This window comes from Phyllobates terribilis, unplaced genomic scaffold (genome assembly GCF_046119375.1).
Source record: "Phyllobates terribilis strain yellow unplaced genomic scaffold, ASM4611937v1 Scaffold_673__1_contigs__length_839561, whole genome shotgun sequence".
Lineage (NCBI taxonomy): Eukaryota > Metazoa > Chordata > Amphibia > Anura > Dendrobatidae > Phyllobates > Phyllobates terribilis.
The window spans coordinates 805214-829286 of NW_027363433.1; the positions used below are offsets into that span (position 1 = coordinate 805214).

The 24073-nt window shown below is 43.4% G+C and overlaps 1 protein-coding gene across 2 annotated transcripts; it reads right to left on the bottom strand.

Annotated features, from left to right (window-relative positions):
* Positions 1-2496: 2496 nt before the first annotated feature.
* On the bottom strand, positions 2497-12389 carry LOC141235446 (uncharacterized). 2 transcript variants are annotated; one of them, XM_073668125.1, is made up of 6 exons: positions 12228-12389; positions 11919-12098; positions 11718-11841; positions 11528-11625; positions 11239-11329; positions 2497-8956 (listed from the first exon to the last, which is right to left on the bottom strand). In XM_073668125.1, exons 1-6 carry the CDS (start codon positions 12303-12305, stop codon positions 7368-7370), a joined length of 2160 nt encoding a protein of 719 aa, XP_073524226.1. In that variant the 5' UTR covers positions 12306-12389; the 3' UTR covers positions 2497-7367. The 2 variants fall into 2 exon arrangements, with proteins under 2 accessions (XP_073524226.1, XP_073524227.1); XM_073668126.1 differs by having other exon boundaries at positions 2498-8953.
* Positions 12390-24073: the final 11684 nt, after the last annotated feature.

Here is a 24073-nt window from a genome sequence, read left to right on the forward strand (position 1 = left end):
AGCTCTCAGGTATCCCTTTCTTTAGGGCAATTTTTTGGATAATTATTTTTACTCCTCTGTCTAAAATTGTCTAAAACCTGGTTGTGGCCGGTTTTTGGTGAAATTATGTTCTTTCAACTACCGGATAATTGCCTCAACAGGACTCACTAAAACCTTCAGCAGTTTAGAAATTCTTCTGTTACCAATGCAATCAGTATGTTTTGCAATAATAAGGCTGCAAAGGTCTTGAGACAGCTCACTGGTTATACCCATCAAGATGCTTCCTTTGTGGAATTCTGGTGGGAATTTCTTGTCAATAGCACCTTTAGATATATATCTACTTAGAAAATTGGTGACGTGTTTAATACTTATTTCACCCGCAGTATAATAATGTGAAATATTAACTGCACATTAAATATTGCTTTTTATTATTATTTGAATTAAATAATTTAGTAACTGCATATATTTTTAATTCTAATATACTATATTTTTCAGACTGTAAAACACACCTAATCATAAGACGCATAGAAAGTTTAGACAGCAGAAAAAAGGAAAAACATTTTTTCTACTAATTAAATCTTAACTGATGGTGTTAAGTGTAGTACTGGTGTGTGTACTTGTGTGTGACGACAAATTAAAATCTGGCCACTTGTAGGTGGAGGGGTGTGAACTCTTAATTATGCCAGAGGTACTATTCTTTTGTTCAGTAAGTCAAGGGACATGAACCGTTGTTTCATGCAAGACTGTCCGGTGCCCCTTTTTGTATGCTAATTGGTGGAATATCGTCGCCTGGCGGTGTACTAGACTGCATCATTTGGAGGACAATAATTCAGTCTAATTAAACAATTGAACAATGAAGGAATAGCCATGACCACCCCACCCATCCCCCATTCCTGTAGGGCTATGAACTGCTATGGAAGCTGACGGTTATAAAAAGGGTCTGGTCCTGTCACCTCTGTGATTTCACAGGACTTCAGCCTAGGGACCATGGTTCCAGCTGCTGGATTACAGAACTCCTCCACTGCCCAACACAGAGCCCACAAATTAATTTGGATGATCCAGGTTGGGACAATTCGGTCACCTGGCCACATAGCTCGCTGTGCTCGGTCAGCTTCCTAAGCTTGCCACTACCTCCTCTTTGTAGATGCCCACCAAAAGAGGGGGCTTCTGGTTGGAGTAATTGGTCAGGTGGAAGGTTTTTCAGCTGCTCACTCAGGATGTGCAGCCTCTGTGCAGGTCCAGGTACCTTTCTCTCCTGCTCTGCACCAATCAGATAAGCATAAGGCTGAAGGAGAGAGCGAACTTATCTCAGTGATCAGGAAGGACACTGTCTCAGCGTTCGCCACTGTCACAGTAAGCTGTCTCAAGTCAATAAGATGCACTTTTTTCTTGCTAAAAGTGTGTCTTAAAGTCCAACAAATATGGTAAGTTCTAAAGTAATTTCCCTTTCTCATTTAATTGTATGACTGTTTGTTGTATGTTTTTGTACAATTTGTCAATAACATATAGATTCTCCCAGTCTGAGTTAATTTTGATGGTCAACAAAATACGATTTTCCAATAATTAATTTTTCACACTCTTGGTATGTTAATGGCTCCCTGTGTGGGATTATTGATGTTTAAAGGTGTTGTCTAAGTAGTGGACAAACATTTTTATATGTTTGATCCTGTTAAAAGGAATCTGTCACCACTTTGGAGTTATCAGACCTCTACTATGGGCATACAGGGTATAGAAAAGTAAATCTAAACATACCTGTATGGCCCATGGTAGAGGTCGGAATGCAGAGATATATAGTTTTATCTCCTTGGTTTTTCACAGGCTTGGCGTCCTACGGACGCCCAGCTATCCCCGCCCATCTGCTTATTATTCCACCAATTCCCCACTTATGTTCACGTTTACCTTATTTACCCCCCTCCCCGCACGTCACAGGGACCTTTTCTTCCCTCACCTTCCGGCACATGCGCAAAGCGTAGCTCACAGGGAGCTCGCTTTGTTTCCTCTTGGGCCCATTTGGCTGAGCACAGTGCCACAGTGCTGTATTGTGCAGGCGCCGGGGAGGCACTGTGAACTCCCCGGCACCTGCGCAATAGAACACTGCAGCACTGTGCTCAGCCAAACGGGCCCGGGAGAAAACAAAGCGCGCTCCCTGTGAGCCGCACTTTGCGCATGCACCGGGAGGGGAGGGAAAAAAGCGCACATCACAGGGACCTGTGACGTGCAGGGAGGGGGGAAAATATGGTAAACGTGGACAAAGACGGGGAATTGGTGGAATAATAAGCAGATGGACGGGGATAGCTTGGCGTCCGGGGGACACCAAGCCTGTGAAAAACCAAGGAGATGAAACTACATTTCTCTGCATTCAGACCTCTACCATGGGCCATACAGGTATGTATAGATTTACTTTTCTATTCCCTGTATGCCTGTAGTAGAGGTCTGATAACTCCAAAGTGGTGCCAGATTCCCTTTAAAATAAAAATTCTTGACAGGAGAATTTCACCTTTTACCATGTGAGATAGGAGATCATCTGAATTCTGCCGTAAAACTGTTTATTTTGTTTGTTAACAAAGAGACAACAAGTGAGATACTCAGCAGGCTGTCTGATGCAAATATATTTTGATAATATTTACATAGGCAATGCAAAATATACACAATCAGATATGAGAGGCAGTTAAAACTAATACTCGCTGCCGACTATAGATAATATTCTAAGCATACTGTGTTTTAAAAGATACGGTTACTGCTTCTACACATCTCAGAATGTCAATTGTTTCTGACCGCAAAGATAACATCTGTCTACTTTTCAGTCATGCTATGATCTTTTGGTAAACATATTTATAATTTATATATAACTAAGGTTTTAAATCTCTAGTATTGAACACATTGAATATATTCATAATGGATAAATAATATTCTTTTAACACCTTATCATAATTCTAACAATAATTTGTATGTAAAGCGCTGCAGAATATGATGGCGCTATATAAAAATAACGATTATTATTATTATAATCCTGCAATGCTGGTGCCGTTCCAGCGGTATCAGCATGTGTCTTCCCAGGGCTCATGTTAAGTTGTTACGCCATATGAGCCCTGCGCTCAATCATCGCTAGCATCACTTTCAACAATGACAAATATGAGGAATGACAAAGGGTTGTCCTAGAAGTGGGCAACTCATTTAAGAAGGTACAATTTTCAGGTAAAACATTTCCAACATTCTGAACATGAAAATGGCTTCTCCCCTGTGTGACTAGAAAGAGATGATTTCTTCACAAAACATTTTCCACATTCTAACCTAATATGGGATGGGGAATACATGACCAGAAAAAAATATGCAGTATAAGAATTCTTTTGAGAACCTGCTATTAGAAATGGAAATAAAGAACAAAAACAACAAATTCTGAATGAAAATAGAAGAGCAAGAGAAACCGACTACAAACTAAAATGTGTCTATACAAATACACAGAGCATGAGAAACAAACAAGGAGAATTGGAGCTGCTAACAAAGGGAGAGAGATATGATGTCATAGACATCACTGAAAGTTGGTGGGATGATACACATGAATGGAATACAGCGAGGACTCAGACTTTAAGGTTGGACATCAGAAAGGCAGATTTTAATGGAAGGTTCAATGACTCCATGTTCTAAAGGACAAATGTCCAATGAGGGGAGATTTTGCTAAATGAAATTCTCACTGCACAGTAACAATCCCGAAAAGAAGGAAGAATTGGAAGCATTTAAAGAGACCAGGATGGATATACACAGAACTGAAACACTTGTTAAAAAGGAAAAAAGAAGTGTATATTAAATGGAAAGAGGGGGGCATATTTAAAGAAGAATGTAATGCTGTTTGCAGGTAATGCAGAGCAAGAATTAGAAGAGTTAAAGCCAGTAATGAAGTGAGGCTTGCAAGGGAGACCAAAATCAATAAAAATGGATTTTGGGGGGGATGTCAAAAGCAAAAGAAAAGTCAGATGCTATAGAATTTTTACAGGATGAACAGGGTGAATTGGTCAAAAATTACATTGAGAAGGCTGTCTTCTTTAAGAAAGAAATTGCAACATCAACTGATCTTCATGGTGCTATCGAAGGAATACAAGAATCCACATTATCTATAAACAGAAAGATGGTGAGTGTGAAGACCCGAGGGTCTTCCGTGGGCATAATACTACTCAGACAAGACAGGGTGAGGGTAAAACAGTGTGGCAATATTTTATTGAACCACTAAACAGACAATAAACATATAGAACAGTCTGAGAAAATATCCGAGATGGTGCAAAATTACAGTCTCACCCTTCCGCTGGCCTTTCAAGATTAGAGCAGCTGCGACTTTGGGACTTCCAGCGTCAACTACCTCAACTAGTGGCCCCTCACTTTTGGCGGGTCCCCACAGAGAAGAGGTAGCGGTAAGCTTATGAAGCTGACAGTCCATCGAGGTACAAGGCCAGGAGACCCGAGGGTCCCACCCTGGCCTCTCCGAGAGTTTCTATTGGGCCAGATGACAGGCTGGTCCCAATCTGGCTTCTCCGAATGTCTCCATGGTTTCCAGGCGATGGAGGGTCCCACCTGGCAACCCCAAACAAAATAGCCACAGTGCCAGGTGACCTCATTGTAGCAACCCTGATACCTAGTTGTATCCATGAATTCTCTGATGGTCAATGAAGCCGATCTGTATCCTTCCAGTCAGAACTATATACTTTTAGGCTGGAAACCTATTGTGTCCCTATTGTGTAGAATCCAAATCTGAGGATGCTATCCATCTTCTGTCCCGAGGAAGGTCTCTCTGATTCTCCTTGATTCTCTTTGCAGCAGCATAGAAAACCCTTTTTATATTTACATATGTGGCTAAGGTTATTAGTCACAAGTTGGGGGGGGAAGGTGCAGGGCTCACTCAGGTCTCACTGTTTGAGCTAATCCCTCTGCTCTTGTAAATAAACTAGCTGGGTTAGTACAATATTCAATTAGCATAGTAACAAACATCAGTGTCCCAAACACTGAGTCACTGTCCTTCTTGACCAACCCTCCCTCTAAACAAACTTGCTCTTCTCCAGTCCATTCTGAATGCGGCAGCCAGGGTCGTATTTCTATCAGGCCGCTTCACCGATGCCTCTACCCTGTGCCAGTCATTGCACTGGTTACCCATTTACTACAGAATACAATACAAACTCATCTCTCTCACCCACAAAGCTCTCCACAATTCTGCACCGCCCTTTATCTCTTCCCTCATTTCTGTCTATCACCCTTCCCGTGCCCTTCGTTCTGCAACTGATCTAAGACTAACATCCTCCTTAATCCGAACCTCGCTTACTCCGTCTCCAAGACTTCTCTCATGCTGCGCCAGTTTTCTGGAATGCACTACCTCAAACAATTTGACTAATATCTAGCCCCCATGTTTTAAACGTGATTTAAAAACACATCTGTTTAGACAAGCCTATGACCTCAGCTCACTAACATAACTCTCCCCTGTTCCCTCCTAAATGTTAGTCTTAATCTGCTCCTGCCTATTCCTCTGTCTCCACATCCTTCATGCACCCAATAGCACACAGTAACTGCACCTAGATACTGATACTGGCTGAAGGAAGACAATGTTCTATCTATTGTGTCCCCCTATTTCCATATAGATTGCAAGCTTGCGAGCAAGGCCCTCACTTCTCCTGTACTGTTGAATTATGATACATTGTATTGTTTTATTGTCTGTACATGTCCCTACTGAATTGTAAAGCGCTGTGAAATATGTTGGCGCTATATAAATAAAAATTATTGTTATTATTAACCAAACAAACACACACATTCAAAAGTCAAAGATAATATTGTATTTCTCCTGGCTTAACAAATCTTAACGTCTGGCTAATTAAGATTAGAAGCTGTGTCATCACAGTGAGGGAACACTTAGCTAAGTTATACGAATATAAATCTAGTTGTCCAGATAAATTACATCCTAGGGTATTAAAGAATTAGCAGAGGAAATTGCAGAACCACTAGCCAGAATCTTTGAAAAATCCTGGAGGAGACATCCCAGAAGATTGGAGAAGGGCAAATGTTGTTCCTATCTTCAAAAAAGAAAAGAAGATGGAGCCTGGAAATCACAGGCCAGTGAGCCTTACTTCTATACCAGCAAAGATCTTTGAACAAATAATTAAACAGCATGTATGCAAGTACTTGGATAAGAATACAGTAATTAACCAGAGCCAGCATGGCTTTGTAGCAACCAAGTCATGCCAGATTAATCTAATTTCCTACTATGATGAAATCACTGAGAAGCTGGATCAGGGAAATGCGGTAGATATAGTAAATCTCGACTGCAGCAAACCATTTGATAAAGTATCTCATACTATCCTTATTGAAAAATGACCAATTATGAGATTGACAAGGCTACAGTTAGGTGGATTCATAATTGGCTCAGTGATCTTACGCAAAGAGTGGTAATAAATGGTTGGTCATCCAATTGGAAGAGTGTTTCAAGTTGGGTACCACAAGGCTCTGTCCTGGCCCCAATGTTGTTCAACATTTTTATAAATGATCTAGATAAGGGAACTGAAGGTAAACTAATCAAATTTGCAGATGATGCAAAGCTAGGAGGGATAGCTAACACTACAGAAGACAGAGAAAGGATTCTGAAGGATCTAGATAAGTTTGAACAATGGACAGCGACTAATAAAATGGTAATTAACAGGGAGAAATGCAAGATCCAACATCTGGGCAAGAAAAAGGAAAATTACAGTTACAGATCTGGAGAAATAGAACTAAGCAACAGCCCTTTTTTAACACTTGAGTCAACATTTTGCTGCAGCAGCAAAAAAAGGCAAATACAGTTCTGGGATGTATTAAGAGAAGCATAGTCTAGATCACGTGAAGTAGTTATCACTCTGTACTCCTCCTTGGTCAGGCCTCATCTGGAATAGTGTCCAGCTCTGGGAACCACATTTTAAAAAAGACATTGAAAAACTGGAGCAAGTTCAAAGAAGAGCGACCAAAATGGCGAGAGGACTACAAACTATGTCCTATGAGGAAAGGTTAAAGGATTTAGGAATGTTTAGCTAGCAAAAAAGGCTAAGACGAGTCTTAATAGCGGTCTACAAATATGTGAAGGGATGTCAGAATGTAGCAGGAACATCCTTACACTCATTTGCACATGGAAACACGAGAAGCAATGGAATTAAACTGAAAGGGAGAGGATACTGACTAGATATTAGAAAAAACATTTTGACAGTGAGGGTGTTCAATGAGTGGAACAGGCTGCCACAAGAGATGGTGAGCTCTCCTTCAATGGAAGTCTTCAAAACAGAGTCTGGACAGACATCTGTCTGAGCTGGTTTAGTAAATCCTGCAATGAGCAGGAGGCTGGACACGATGACCCTGGAGGTCCCTTCCAACTCTAACATTCTATGATTTTATGAACAGGAAAACGGCTTTTTTCCTGTGTGGGTCCTCTGGTGTCTAACAAAATGCGATTTCTGGTTAAAACATTTCCCACATTCTAAACATGAAAAAGGCTTCTCTCCTGTGTGGGTTCTCTGGTGTATAACAAGATTCCATTTCTGGATAAAACATTTCCCACATTCTGAACATGAAAAAAGCTTCTTCCCTGTGTGGGTTCTCTGGTGCTTAACAAAATCTGATTTGTCGTTAAAACATGTCCCACATTCTGAACATGGAAAAGACTTCTTACCTGTGTGGGTTCTCTGGTGGCTATCAAGATGCGCTTTCTGGTTAAAACATTTTCCACATTCTGAACAAGAAAAAGGCTTTTCCCCTGTGTGGGTTCTCTGGTGCTTAATGAAATCTGACTTCTGGTTAAAACTTTTCCCACACTCTGAACATAAAAATGGCTTCTCCCCTGTGTGAGTTCTCTGGTGACTAACAAGGTGTGATTTGCATACAAAACATTTCCCACATTCTGAACATGAAAAAGGCTTCTCTCCTGTGTGAGTCCTCTGGTGACTAACAAGGTGTGATTTGCATACAAAACATTTCCCACATTCTGAACATGAAAAAGGCTTCTCCCCTGTGTGGGTTCTCTGGTGCTTAATGTAATCTGACTTCTGATTAAAACTTTTCCCACACTCTGAACATGAAAATGGCTTCTCCCCTGTGTGAGTTCTATGGTGACTAGCAAGGTGGGATTTGCATCCAAAACATTTCCCACATTCCAAACATGAAAAAGGCTTCTCTCCTGTGTGAGTTCTCTGGTGACTAACGAGGTGTAATTTGCATACAAAACATTTCCCACATTCTGAACATGAAAAAGGCTTCTCCCCTGTGTGGGTTCTCTGGTGACTAACCAAATCTGATTTCTGGTTAAAACATTTCCCACATTCTGAACAGGAAAAAGGCTTCTCCCCCGTGTGGGTTCTCTGGTGCTTAACCAAAGCGGATTTTTGGTTAAAACATTTCCCACATTCTGAACAGTAAAAAGGCTTCTCCCCTGTGTGAGTTCTCTGGTGATTAACCAAAACTGATTTATGGTTAAAACATTTCCCACATTCTGAACATGAAAAAGGCTTCTCCCCTGTGTGAGTTCTCTGGTGTATGACAAGATTCCATTTCTGGGTAAAATATTTCCCACATTCTGAACATGAAAATGGCTTCTCCCCTGAGTGAATTCTCTGGTGCTTAACAAGATCTGATTTCTGGTTAAAACATCTCCCACACCTGGAACAAGAAAATCTATTGTCCGCTGTGTGAATTTTTTGATGTTTAAGTAAAGACTTTTCGATGGGAAAACTATTTCCATATTCTGAACATAAAAATGGCTTCTTTGCTTTAGGAGTAGTTTGTTTTTTAATGCTTATTTTGTGACTTTGAATTTCCTTAGTAGTCGCTAATGAATCAGAAGACAGATCTTTGCTGTGAAGGGACGATGGTATATCTGGAGTAATGGCATTCACTTCAGTTGTATCCTGTGTGATATCAAGCTCATCCCAACATGATGATGATGAAGATGTCAGCTGTCCCTCTGGTCTCCTGGCACAGACATCTGCTAAGAATAAAACCAATTGTTATTTTTTTTAATAAAATATCCTTGAATTTTATATTTTTGAACATTTCTACTTAAATTGTCCGTAGAAATGGCAAGTTATGTAAAAATATTGTATTATTCACCAAGACAATGACAGTTCACAGTCTAATAGACTGTGTCCAAAGAACATTTAGCAACCATGTATTTGGCATTGATGTAGTGAGAAGAACCCACTTAATTTACGGTGTGTGTCTCCTGGAGCACAATCTGGGCACTATGTGTTGGGTAATAAAATGGCAGATTTGCTATTTTCACTCTCCAACATCCATGGCGTGCTAATTTCCGGAAAGTGGCTGTGAAGTCAAATTCGTCACTACTCTATGGGGATTTCTACTGCTCTGGTTTTCTGCCATTTTGTTGTATTAGAACTTCAGCAATTGGTGTGTCCCATTTTCTCTGGGATCAGCTCCTGCGACGTCTGCTTCTCTCAGCAGACGGCATTGGTGATAGAGGAGAAGACAGAATCAAAAGCTCTGGGCAAGACGGGCTCCCTTCATCCCCTAAGATTAGGGTTGCTGGGACCAGTAGTACCATCCAGTCTGGCAGTATGTGCTGTCCGCTGAAGTAATCTGCTCCCTACTTCAGCCAATGGGAAAGCACCGCACCCTACTAAATCTCAAAGCATATTGCTAGAAGCTACCAGATGCAGCCTTGTTCTCCTCTGGTTCAGTCCTCTGTGCTCAGCTCCCGGCTTGTGTATTTGTTCCCTGTTGTGACCTCGGCCCGTTTACTGACTACTCTTGTGTCTTCTGAGTTTGTATTTTCTCTGCCCTCCTGGTAACGACCCGTCTACTTGATTATTCTTCTTCCCATCTCACTCCACAGAACATCAGGTAGCACCATGGCCCAAGTGTAGGGGTCTCTGAGTAAGTCCAGATCCATATGGAGGGGTTAAAAAAGTTAAAGGATGATGGGCAAAACTGTGACCAAACCCAATAACATAACTACTGAAATGATGAAGCTCAACTGTATTCTTCAGAAAAAAAAAGAGTAACTAGTGGTGAAACCTTTTTGGGGTAATTAAGAGTATGGGGCTCGGTGGCTCTTAGCAATGTAAACCATTGTAAGGGCCAATATTTTCTATCAGATGAGTTTTAAGAAGAAATATTAGACATTTAAAGAGAACTTTTTATAATACTGCAGAGCTGAGATGTCTTAAATTTAAATCTTGGGCATTTGGAAGAGGAAATGGAGACCTTTTTTAAAGACTACCAGGGAGTTACAGACTCACATAAGTGAGGCCGGCCGATCCCATCACAATCAAGCTATCATACAGAATGAACCTGTTAAAAAAAGACATAAAAAAATATGATACATCCTCAACAAGAACGTATGTTTGGGGGGAGAATGCCAACACTAAACCGGAGTTGCACTCATTTATGATAAACCATTGGAGCTACTATGAGTCCTGACCAAAAGAGTAAAGAAAGTATTAGCGCCCCCATTTCAGGAGAGATTGAGCAGTAATCTGAATTCCTTAGGATTGAAAACATAATGGAATTTATGACGTTGAGTGAATCCATGAAACCAGGGCTGGAGCCAACACATCTCCTGCAGGCGTGAATAATTGTATATTACAGCCATCAGCCACGCACAGCTTAGAGATATATCATGGCACAGGTGTAATGTTTTCTGTATAGTTTATCACAATCCTGTTTAAAGTTAGTTGGTTTAAAAAGAAATTGAAAAGTCAGGATAAAGGGAAACTCTGCTGTTATTGTACAGAAATTCACACTTGGCCTCACTGCACATTTAATATTTTCAATCATAAAAGTGAAGTTTGGCCAGAAAGACTGGACCTGGTCTTGTAGGGACCATATGAGGACATTCAGCGGCACAGAAAGGAGAGATATCAGGGATCTAGGAAGCCAACAGTATCATTACTCTCCGCTTTCTATTAGAGGCCCATCAGAATATGTTTCTGCAAGTGATTTTCTCACTTGTTAGCACATTCTGCATAAGCTGTCATTTGGCTTTGTATTTTATAGATATAGACAGGTAAGGGTCAGCGTCTCCTAATTCCAGGGGGTAGGTGGATCCTCCAGGTTGTAAGTTCTGTAGAAAAGGGCTTTCATTACCCAAAATCATTTGAACAGTTTTGGGTGGATGAGAATGTTGTGATCTGGAAGCAAAATGGTGATCACACGATTGTGATATGGCCGGACTACACAACCGATAAAGCAGCCACAGCCGGTGACAGAGAAGAATCTGTGACTTCTCTGCATTTAGTGGTTACTACTCACCTGGGTAGTCATATGTAAGAATCTCCTCTTTACACCACTCATCACCCCTCACATATGTCTCTGTAGTATTAATATGGGTCTGATCTTCACCCTGAAACAAATATTGTAAAAGTCACAGACAGATGGAGAAGTCACATGTATGATCAGCTCTAATCCTGCCATCTCCACCGTTCTCATTACACAAATATAAAACATATAATACTGGTGGATAAAACAAGACTGAGCACAAGACCTTCACAGCCGTCTACACATCATAGGGGAGATCTCATGACACCTTCTCTCCATCTACCTGATGATCCTGAGGAACATTGGGGTCTTCTTGTTTACAGTCATGTGGAAGAAGAGGACGGGGACATCTCTCTGGTGTTGTCCTCTTACTGGATAGATCTGGAGGAAACACATACAGGGACTGAATTCATTTTTTACACATAATTAGATAAGATAATTATAGGCTGTGTGTATTTAGTCCTGTCTATTACCTGGTGATGTGAAGGGCTGGGGAACCTCCATCATGACGTCTTTGTACAGATCTTTGTATCCTTCTAAATACTCCCACTCCTCCATGGAGAAATAGACAGCGACATCCTGACACCTTATAGGAACCTGACACATACAATGATACAGTCATCCCCCGATCCCTTCATAGCAGTATAATGTCCCAGCATTCCCAGCAGTGTCACCTCTCCAGTCAGCAGCTCAATCATCTTGTAGGCGAGTTCTAGGATCTTCTGGTCATTGATGTCCTCATGTATCAGGGGGTGAGATGGAGGTCCTGTGATTGGGCTCAGGGGTCTTCCCCATCCCTCAGACACAGGGTCCTGACAGCGCTCACTAGAGGTCTTCTTCACTACTGTGTAATCCTGATAATGGAGAAACATATTAATAAATCTCACTCCAGACATTTCCAGAGTCCTCACCTCTCCAGTTCTGTCCATCTGTTATTTCCATAGATAAGAATGATGTAATGTGACGTCATCAGAATCTCTCACCTCTCCAGTAAGCCGGAAGAGGATCTCTAGGGTGAGGTGTAATATCCTCTCCGCCATCTTGTCTCTGTCCATATCCATCCTTAATAGGTGATTCAGAAAAATTCTCTTAATATAGAAGATCTTCACTGAGAGGATCCGATATTGTAGAGACCTGAATGAGAAGAAGATGAGCCGATATAACATCATAAAGAATTCTGTGTATTAATACAATTACTGGAGACAATAAGGGAAATATATCAGGAGATAGAATGTGTAGATGTTGTATTCTCTAGTCTTTTATGGACTGGAACACAAGTTGAATTGATGACTTAGACATCTCCTCCATACTTCCAATCGCTAAGTTGGCCACTGCTTCAGTAAGAATCACCCAGAAACCCACGCAGCAATGGTATTTTTATTATTTTACAACATTCTGCTTTTGTCCCTGACGTACTAATAAAACCTATATATTTTAGGCCACAGACAACAAGCAGTTTCTTCCTCGGAGTCTGCAGCTGAATACGTGTCTTATAGACTCATCTTCCATAACGCTAATTCTCGTCATATACATTACACGTGGCATGAGAAAAAACAACTTCATAATGACGACGACATCTTAATCTTCTAATACGGCTCTAGAAACAAATTTGGACAGAGTCCGTCACTAACTACATCATCACCGACTGTCTACATGAATGTTTCCCGTCTTTCCCAGGTTATAATCGTTTATCACGTTAGATCTCATTCATAAGAGCTTGTTTGTAAGAACACCAAGACAGGAGTTATTTGATGCTAATGTCTCCTTGTACAGTGTTTTTTTTCCTGGATATTATGTTTCTTTTAGCATTTTCCTGTAGGCTTCCATATATTACATGAAAAACACCAAAAAAAGAAAACCAAGTGTTAAAACACAAAATAAAATTGGGGTTGGCGGGACTGTGACAACATTATACTGTATGTGGGGGGGGGGGGGGTATTGTGGGAATATTATACTGTATGTGGGAAGATGGCGGGACTGTGACAACATTATACAGTGTGAGGAAATAGAGGTACTATGAGAGCATTATATTGAGAGGCTTAATGACCGCAGTCGCTCCTGTGACCGGGCCCAGCCACCACCAACCCCTGCTGCAGCTGGATGTGTGCTCTCGGACTGACATTCAGCTTAGTGCCACAATACACGCTGCCGACCAATCAGAGGCCAGCAGCTGACATCGGCATGTACGTCATTAGGGGCGCATGGAAGTGACATCATCCTCTCCTGTCGCTTCCAGAAAAAAAGACACCACGCGGCGAGGGAGCGGAGTGAAGGGGAGTATAATGTTTTTTTTTTAAATCAGCGAGTACATGGAGCCCTTGGCCATACTACTACATGTAAGAGGATGGGCTGTGCATTACACTACATGTACGGACTATGGGCTATGCATTACGCTACATGTACAGACTATGGGCTGTGCATTACGCTACATGTACGGACTATGGGCTGTGCATTACGCTACATGTACGGACTATGGGCTGTGCATTACGCTACATGTACAGACTATGGGCTGTGCATTACGCTACATGTACAGACTATGGGCTGTGCATTACGCTACATGTACGGACTATGGGCTGTGCATTACGCTACATGTACAGACTATGGGCTGTGCATTACGCTACATGTACAGACTATGGGCTGTGCATTACGCTACATGTACGGACTATGGGCTGTGCATTACACTACATGTACGGACTATGGGCTGTGCATTACGCTACATGTACAGACTATGGGCTGTGCATTACGCTACATGTACGGACTATGGGCTGTGCATTACGCTACATGTACGGACTATGGGCTGTGCATTACGCTACATGTACGGACTATGGGCTGTGCATTACGCTACATGTACGGACTATGGGCTGTGCATTACGCTACATGTACGGACTATGGGCTGTGCATTACGCTACATGTACGGACTATGGGCTGTGCATTACGCTACATGTACGGACTATGGGCTGTGCATTACGCTACATGTACGGACTATGGGCTGTGCATTACGCTACATGTACGGACTATGGGCTGTGCATTACGCTACATGTACGGACTATGGGCTGTGCATTACGCTACATGTACGGACTATGGGCTGTGCATTACGCTACATGTACGGACTATGGGCTGTGCATTACGCTACATGTACGGACTATGGGCTGTGCATTACGCTACATGTACGGACTATGGGCTGTGCATTACGCTACATGTACGGACTATGGGCTGTGCATTACGCTACATGTACGGACTATGGGCTGTGCATTACGCTACATGTACGGACTATGGGCTGTGCATTACGCTACATGTACGGACTATGGGCTGTGCATTACGCTACATGTACGGACTATGGGCTGTGCATTACGCTACATGTACGGACTATGGGCTGTGCATTACGCTACATGTACGGACTATGGGCTGTGCATTACGCTACATGTACGGACTATGGGCTGTGCATTACGCTACATGTACGGACTATGGGCTGTGCATTACGCTACATGTACGGACTATGGGCTGTGCATTACGCTACATGTACGGACTATGGGCTGTGCATTACGCTACATGTACGGACTATGGGCTGTGCATTACGCTACATGTACGGACTATGGGCTGTGCATTACGCTACATGTACGGACTATGGGCTGTGCATTACGCTACATGTACGGACTATGGGCTGTGCATTACGCTACATGTACGGACTATGGGCTGTGCATTACGCTACATGTACGGACTATGGGCTGTGCATTACGCTACATGTACGGACTATGGGCTGTGCATTACGCTACATGTACGGACTATGGGCTGTGCATTACGCTACATGTACGGACTATGGGCTGTGCATTACGCTACATGTACGGACTATGGGCTGTGCATTACGCTACATGTACGGACTATGGGCTGTGCATTACGCTACATGTACGGACTATGGGCTGTGCATTACGCTACATGTACGGACTATGGGCTGTGCATTACGCTACATGTACGGACTATGGGCTGTGCATTACGCTACATGTACGGACTATGGGCTGTGCATTACGCTACATGTACGGACTATGGGCTGTGCATTACGCTACATGTACGGACTATGGGCTGTGCATTACGCTACATGTACGGACTATGGGCTGTGCATTACGCTACATGTACGGACTATGGGCTGTGCATTACGCTACATGTACGGACTATGGGCTGTGCATTACGCTACATGTACGGACTATGGGCTGTGCATTACGCTACATGTACGGACTATGGGCTGTGCATTACGCTACATGTACGGACTATGGGCTGTGCATTACGCTACATGTACGGACTATGGGCTGTGCATTACGCTACATGTACGGACTATGGGCTGTGCATTACGCTACATGTACGGACTATGGGCTGTGCATTACGCTACATGTACGGACTATGGGCTGTGCATTACGCTACATGTACGGACTATGGGCTGTGCATTACGCTACATGTACGGACTATGGGCTGTGCATTACGCTACATGTACGGACTATGGGCTGTGCATTACGCTACATGTACGGACTATGGGCTGTGCATTACGCTACATGTACGGACTATGGGCTGTGCATTACGCTACATGTACGGACTATGGGCTGTGCATTACGCTACATGTACGGACTATGGGCTGTGCATTACGCTACATGTACGGACTATGGGCTGTGCATTACGCTACATGTACGGACTATGGGCTGTGCATTACGCTACATGTACGGACTATGGGCTGTGCATTACGCTACATGTACGGACTATGGGCTGTGCATTACGCTACATGTACGGACTATGGGCTGTGCATTACGCTACATGTACGGACTATGGGCTGTGCATTACGCTACATGTACGGACTATGGGCTGTGCATTACGCTACATGTACGGACTATGGGCTGTGCATTACGCTACATGTACGGACTATGGGCTGTGCATTACGCTACATGTACGGACTATGGGCTGTGCATTACGCTACATGTACGGACTATGGGCTGTGCATTACGCTACATGTACGGACTATGGGCTGTGCATTACGCTACATGTACGGACTATGGGCTGTGCATTACGCTACATGTACGGACTATGGGCTGTGCATTACGCTACATGTACGGACTATGGGCTGTGCATTACGCTACATGTACGGACTATGGGCTGTGCATTACGCTACATGTACGGACTATGGGCTGTGCATTACGCTACATGTACGGACTATGGGCTGTGCATTACGCTACATGTACGGACTATGGGCTGTGCATTACGCTACATGTACGGACTATGGGCTGTGCATTACGCTACATGTACGGACTATGGGCTGTGCATTACGCTACATGTACGGACTATGGGCTGTGCATTACGCTACATGTACGGACTATGGGCTGTGCATTACGCTACATGTACGGACTATGGGCTGTGCATTATACTACATGTATGGACTATGGGCTGTGCATTACGCTACATGTACAGACTATGGGCTGTGCATTACGCTACATGTACGGACTATGGGCTGTGCATTATACTGTATGGATGACTATGGGCTGTGCATTATACTACATGGATGACTATAGGCTGTGCATTATACTGTATGGAGGATTATGGGGAGTGCATTATACTTCTGTTATGGGGCCCCATTACTTCTATGTTTGCCCCTGGTGAGTGTAATAGTTTATTTTTTTCTATACACTAAAGAACAGAGGCAGAACGGAGGACATATATCAGGATGGGGCCTAGGATAAGGGACATACATATACAGTGGGTACGGAAAGTATTCAGACCCCTTTAAAGTGTTCACTCTTTGTTTCATTGCAGCCATTTGGTAAATTCTAAAAAGTTCATTTTTTTCTCATTAACCCCTTTACAACCCAAGGTGGTTTGCACGTTAATGACCAGGCCAATTTTTACAATTCTGACCACTGTCACTTTATGAGGCAATTACTCTGGAACGCTTCAACGGATCCCCCTGATTCTGAGATTGTTTTTTCGTGACATATTGTACTTCATGATTGTGGTAAAATTTCTTCGATATCACTTGCGTTTATTTGTGAAAAAAATGGAAATTTGGTGAAAATTTTGAAAATTTTTCAATTTTCAAAATTTGAATTTTTATGCCCTTAAATCAGAGAGATATGTCACACAAAAGAGTTAATAAATAACATTTCCCACATGTCTACTTTACATCTGCACAATTTTGAAACCAAAATGTATTTATTTTTATTATGGAGCTATAACGGTTAAAAGTTGACCAGCGATTTCTCATTTTTCCAACAAAATTTACAAAACCATTTTTTTAGGGACCACATCACATTTGAAGTAAATTTGAGTGGTCTTTATGCCAGAAAATACCCAAAAGTGACACCATTCTAAAAACTGCACCCCTCAAGGTGCTCAAAACCACATTCAAGAACTTTATTAACCCTTCATGTGCTTCACATGAATTTTTGGAATGTGGAAGAAAAAAATTAACATTTAACTTCTTTCACAAAAATGTTACTTTAGACCCAATTTTTTTTATTTTCGCAAGGGTAATAGGAAAAAATAGACCCCAAAATTTGTTGTGCAATTTCCCCCATATGTGGGGAAAAAACACTGTTTTGGCTCATGGCAGGAAGGGAAGGAGTGCCATTTGACTTTTTGAATGTAAAATTTGCTTGAATAATTAGCGGACGCCATGTTGCATTTGGAGAGCCCCTGATGTGCCTAAACAGTGGAAACCCCCCACAAGTGACACCATTTTGGAAACTAGACCCCTCATGGAACTTATCTAGATGTGTGGTGAGCACCCTGAACCCCCAAGTGCTTTACAGAAGTTTATAACATGGAGCCGTGAAAATAAAAAAATCAAACTTTTTCCACAAAAATTATGTTTTAACCCCATTTTTTTATTTTCACAAGGTTAAGAGGAGAAAATGGACCCCAAAAACTTTTCTGCAATTTCTCCTGAGTACACCAATACCCCATATGTGGGGAAAATACAGTGTTTGGGCGCACGACAGAGTTCAGAAGGGAAGGAGCAGTGCGTGTCCTTTTGAACGCAAAATTGGCTGGAATTGAGAGCGGATGCCTAAATAGTAGGGTGCCTAAATAGTGGAAACCCCCCACAAGTGACCCCATTTTGGCAACTACACCCCTCAAGGGGTATAGTGAACATTTTGAACCCAGAGGTACGACAGAATTTGATAACATTAGGTCATCATATTGAATAAGTTGTCATTAGTCTTGAGCGCAAGGAATTGTTTTTTTTTTTAAAAAAAAATTATGCCGTTTCGCATGTGGTAAAATTGATAAGGCAGCTTTATTCTTCGGGTCAGTACGTTTACAGCGGTACCACATTTATATCGTTTTTCTATGTTTTGGCGCTTTTACACAATAAAAACTATTTTATAGAAATAACATTTTTTTGCATCGCTTTATTCTGAGAGCTATAACTTTTTTATTTTTCAGCTGATGGAGCTGTATGGTGGCTTATTTTTTGTGGGACAAGATGACCTTTTCAGCGGTACCATTATTATTTATATTCGTCTTTTCGATCGTGTGTTATTCCAATTTTTGTTTTTGCAGCATGATGATAAAGCATTGTTTTTTGCTTAGTTTTTTATTTATTTTTTCTACCGTGTTCACTAAAGGGGTTAACTAGTGGGACAGTTTTATAGGTCAGGTCGTTCCGGACGCGGCGATACCAAATATGTGAACTTTTATGTTTGTTTTTTTTCATAATAATATTTATTGATAGGGACATTATATTTTTAATTTTTGGTGGATTCTTTTTTGATTTTTTAAAATATTTTACAAAATTTTTTTTTTTTTTCATTTTTTAAACACTTTTTTTTACTTTTATACTATTTCCCACTATGGGACTTTCACTTTTTTTACTCTGATCGCCTGTATAGCATAGGGATGGACATACATACTGCATAAGGGGCATAAAGGGGGCATTACACTTTGTGGAGGCATCATACATCCTGCATAAGGGGTATAATGGGGACATTACACTGTGTGGGAGCATCATACACACTGCATAAGGGGCATAATGGGGGCATTACACTGTGTGGGGGCATCATACATCCTGCATAAGGGGAATAATGAGGGCATTACACTGTGTGGGAGCATAATACATACTGCATAAGGGGCATAATGGGGGCATTACACTGTGTGAGGACATCATACATCCTGCATAAGGGGCATAATGGGGGCATTACACTGTGTGGGGGCATCATACATCCTGCATAAGGGGCATGATGGGGGCATTACACTGTGTGGGGGCATCATACATCCTACATAAGGGGCATGATGGGGGCATTACACTGTGTGGGGGCATCATACATACTGCATAAGGGGATAATGGGGGCATTACACTGTGTGGGGGGCATCATACATCCTGCATAAGGGGCATAATGAGTGCATTACACTGTGTGGGAGCATCATACATACTGCATAAGGGGCATAATGGAGGCATTACACTGTGTGAGAGCATCATACATACTGCATAAGGGGCATAATGGAGGCATTACACTGTGTGAGGACATCATACATCCTGCATAAGGGGCATAATGGGGGCATTACACTGTGTGAGGACATCATACATCCTGCATAAGGGGCATAACGGGGGCATTACACTGTGGGGGCATCATACATCCTGCATAAGGGGCATAATGGGGGCATTACACTGTGTGGGGGCATCATACATCCTGCATAAGGGGCATAATGGGGGCATTATACTGTGTGAGGACATCATACATCCTGCATAAGGGGCATAATGGGGGCATTACACTGTGTGGGGGGCATCATACATCCTGCATAAGGGGCATAATGGGGACATTACACTGTGTGGGGGCATCATACACACTGTATAAGGGGCATAATGGGGGCATTACACTGTGTGGGGGCATCATACATCCTGAATAAGGGGCATAATGGGGGCATTACACTGTGGGGGCATCATACATCCTACATAAGGGGCATAATGGGGGCATTACACTGTGTGGGGGCATCATACATCCTGCATAAGGGGCATAATGGGGGCATTACACTGTGTGGGGGCATCATACATCCTGCATAAGGGGCATAATGGGGGCATTACACTGTGTGGGGGCATCATACATCCTGCATAAGGGGCATAATGGGAGCATTACACTGTGGGGGCATCATACATCCTACATAAGGGGCATAATGGGGGCATTACACTGTGTGGGTGCATCATACATCCTGTATAAGGGGATACTGGGGGCATTACATGGTGTGGGCATCATACATCCTGCATAAGGGGCATAATGGGGGCATTACACTGTGGGGGCATCATACATCCTACATAAGGGGCATGATGTGGGCATTACACTGTGTGGGGGGCATCATACATCCTGCATAAGGGGCATAATGAGGGCATTACACTGTGTGGGGGCATCATACATCCTGCATAAGGGGCATAATGGGGGCATTACACTGTGTGGGGGCATCATACATCCTGCATAAGGGGCATAATGGGGGCATTACACTGTGTGGGGCATCATACATACTGTACAAGGGGCATAATGTGGGCATTACACTGTGTGAGGACATCATACATCCTGCATAAGGGGCATAATGGGGGCATTACACTGTGTGGGGGCATCATACATCCTGCATAAGGGGCATAATGGGGGCATTACACTGTGTGGGGGCATCATACATCCTGCATAAGGGGTGTAATGGGGGCATTACACTGTGTGGGGATATCATACATCCTGCATAAGGGGCATAATGGGGCATTACACTGTGTGGGGGGGATCATACATACTGCATAAGGGGCGTAATGGGGGCATTACACTGTGTGGGGCATCATACATCCTGCATAAGGGGCATAATGGGGGCATTACACTGTGTGGGGGGGATCATACATAATGCATAAGGGGCGTAATGGGGGCATTACACTGTGTGGGGCATCATACATCCTGCATAAGGGGCATAATGGGGGCATTACACAGTGTGGGGGCATCATACATCCTGCATAAGGGGCATAATGGGGGCATTACACTGTGGGGGCATCATACATCCTACATAAGGGGCATAATGGGGGCATTACACTGTGTGGGGACATCATACATACTGCATAAGGGGCATAATGGGGGCATCATACATCCTGCATAAGGGGCATAATGGGGGCATTACACGGTGTGGGGGCATCATACATCCTGCATAAGGGGCATAACACTGTGTGAGGACATCATACATCCTGCATAAGGGGCATAATGGGGGCATTACACTGTGTGGGGGCATCATACATCCTACATAAGGGGCATGATGGGAGCATTACACTGTGTGGGGGCATCATACATCCTGCATAAGGGGCATAATGGGGGCATTACACTGTGTGGGGGCATCATACATCCTGCATAAGTGGCATAATGGGGGCATTACACTGTGTGGGGGCATCATACATCCTGCATAAGGGGCATAATGGGGGCATTACACTGTGTGGGGGCATCATACATCCTGCATAAGGGGCATAATGGGGGCATTACACTGTGTGGGGGCATCATACATACTGCATAAGGGGCATAATGGGGGCATTACACTGTGTGGGGGCATCATACATCCTACATAAGGGGCATGATGGGGGCATTACACTGTGTGGGGGCATCATACATACTGCATAAGGGGATAATGGGGGCATTACACTGTTTGGGGGGCATCATACATCCTGCATAAGGGGCATAATGAGTGCATTACACTGTGTGGGAGCATCATACATACTGCATAAGGGGCATAATGGAGGCATTACACTGTGTGAGGACATCATACATCCTGCATAAGGGGCATAATGGGGGCATTACACTGTGTGAGGACATCATACATCCTGCATAAGGGGCATAATGGGGGCATTACACTGTGGGGGCATCATACATCCTGCATAAGGGGCATAATGGGGGCATTACACTGTGTGGGGGCATCATACATCCTGCATAAGGGGCATAATGGGGGCATTATACTGTGTGAGGACATCATACATCCTGCATAAGGGGCATAATGGGGGCATTACACTGTGTGGGGGCATCATACATCCAGCATAAGGGGCATAATGAGGGCATTACACTGTGTGGGACCATCATACATACTGCATAAGGGGCATAATGAGAGCATTACACTGTGTGAGGACATCATACATCCTGCATAAGGGGCATAATGGGGGCATCATACATCCTGCATAAGGGGCATAATGGGGGCATTACACGGTGTGGCGGCATCATACATCCTGCATAAGGGGCATAACACTGTGTGAGGACATCATACATCCTGCATAAGGGCATAATGGGGGCATTACACTGTGTGGGGGCATCATACATCCTACATAAGGGGCATGATGGGAGCATTACACTGCGTGGGGGCATCATACATCCTGCATAAGGGGCATGATGGGAGCATTACACTGTGTGGGGGCATCATACATCCTACATAAGGGGCATAATGGGGACATCATACATCCTACATAAGGGGCATAATGAGAGCATTACACTGTGTGAGGACATCATACATCCTGCATAAGGGGCATAATGGGGGCATTACACTGTGTGGGGGCATCATACATCCTACATAAGGGGCATGATGGGGGCATTACACTGTGTGGGGGCATCATACATACTGCATAAGGGGATAATGGGGGCATTACACTGTGTGGGGGGCATCATACATCCTGCATAAGGGGCATAATGAGTGCATTACACTGTGTGGGGGCATCATACATACTGCATAAGGGGATAATGGGGGCATTACACTGTGTGGGGGGCATCATACATCCTGCATAAGGGGCATAATGGAGGCATTACACTGTGTGAGGACATCATACATCCTGCATAAGGGGCATAATGGGGGCATTACACTGTGTGAGGACATCATACATCCTGCATAAGGGGCATAATGGGGGCATTACACTGTGGGGGCATCATACATCCTGCATAAGGGGCATAATGGGGGCATTACACTGTGTGGGGGCATCATACATCCTGCATAAGGGGCATAATGGGGGCATTATACTGTGTGAGGACATCATACATCCTGCATAAGGGGCATAATGGGGGCATTACACTGTGTGGGGGCATCATACATCCAGCATAAGGGGCATAATGAGGGCATTACACTGTGTGGGACCATCATACATACTGCATAAGGGGCATAATGAGAGCATTACACTGTGTGAGGACATCATACATCCTGCATAAGGGGCATAATGGGGGCATCATACATCCTGCATAAGGGGCATAATGGGGGCATTACACGGTGTGGGGGCATCATACATCCTGCATAAGGGGCATAACACTGTGTGAGGACATCATACATCCTGCATAAGGGCATAATGGGGGCATTACACTGTGTGGGGGCATCATACATCCTACATAAGGGGCATGATGGGAGCATTACACTGCGTGGGGGCATCATACATCCTGCATAAGGGGCATGATGGGAGCATTACACTGTGTGGGGGCATCATACATCCTACATAAGGGGCATAATGGGGACATTACACTGTGTGGGGGCATCATACATCCTACATAAGGGGCATGATGGGAGCATTACACTGTGTGGGGGCATCATACATCCTGCATAAGGGGCATAATGGGGGCATTACACTGTGTGGGGGCATCATACATCCTGCATAAGTGGCATAATGGGGGCATTACACTGTGTGGGGGCATCATACATCCTGCATAAGGGGCATAATGGGGGCATTACACTGTGTGGGGGCATCATACATCCTGCATAAGGGGCATAATGGGGGCATTACACTGTGTGGGGGCATCATACATACTGCATAAGGGGCATAATGGGGGCATTACACTGTGTGGGGGGCATCATACATCCTGCATAAGGGGCATAATACACA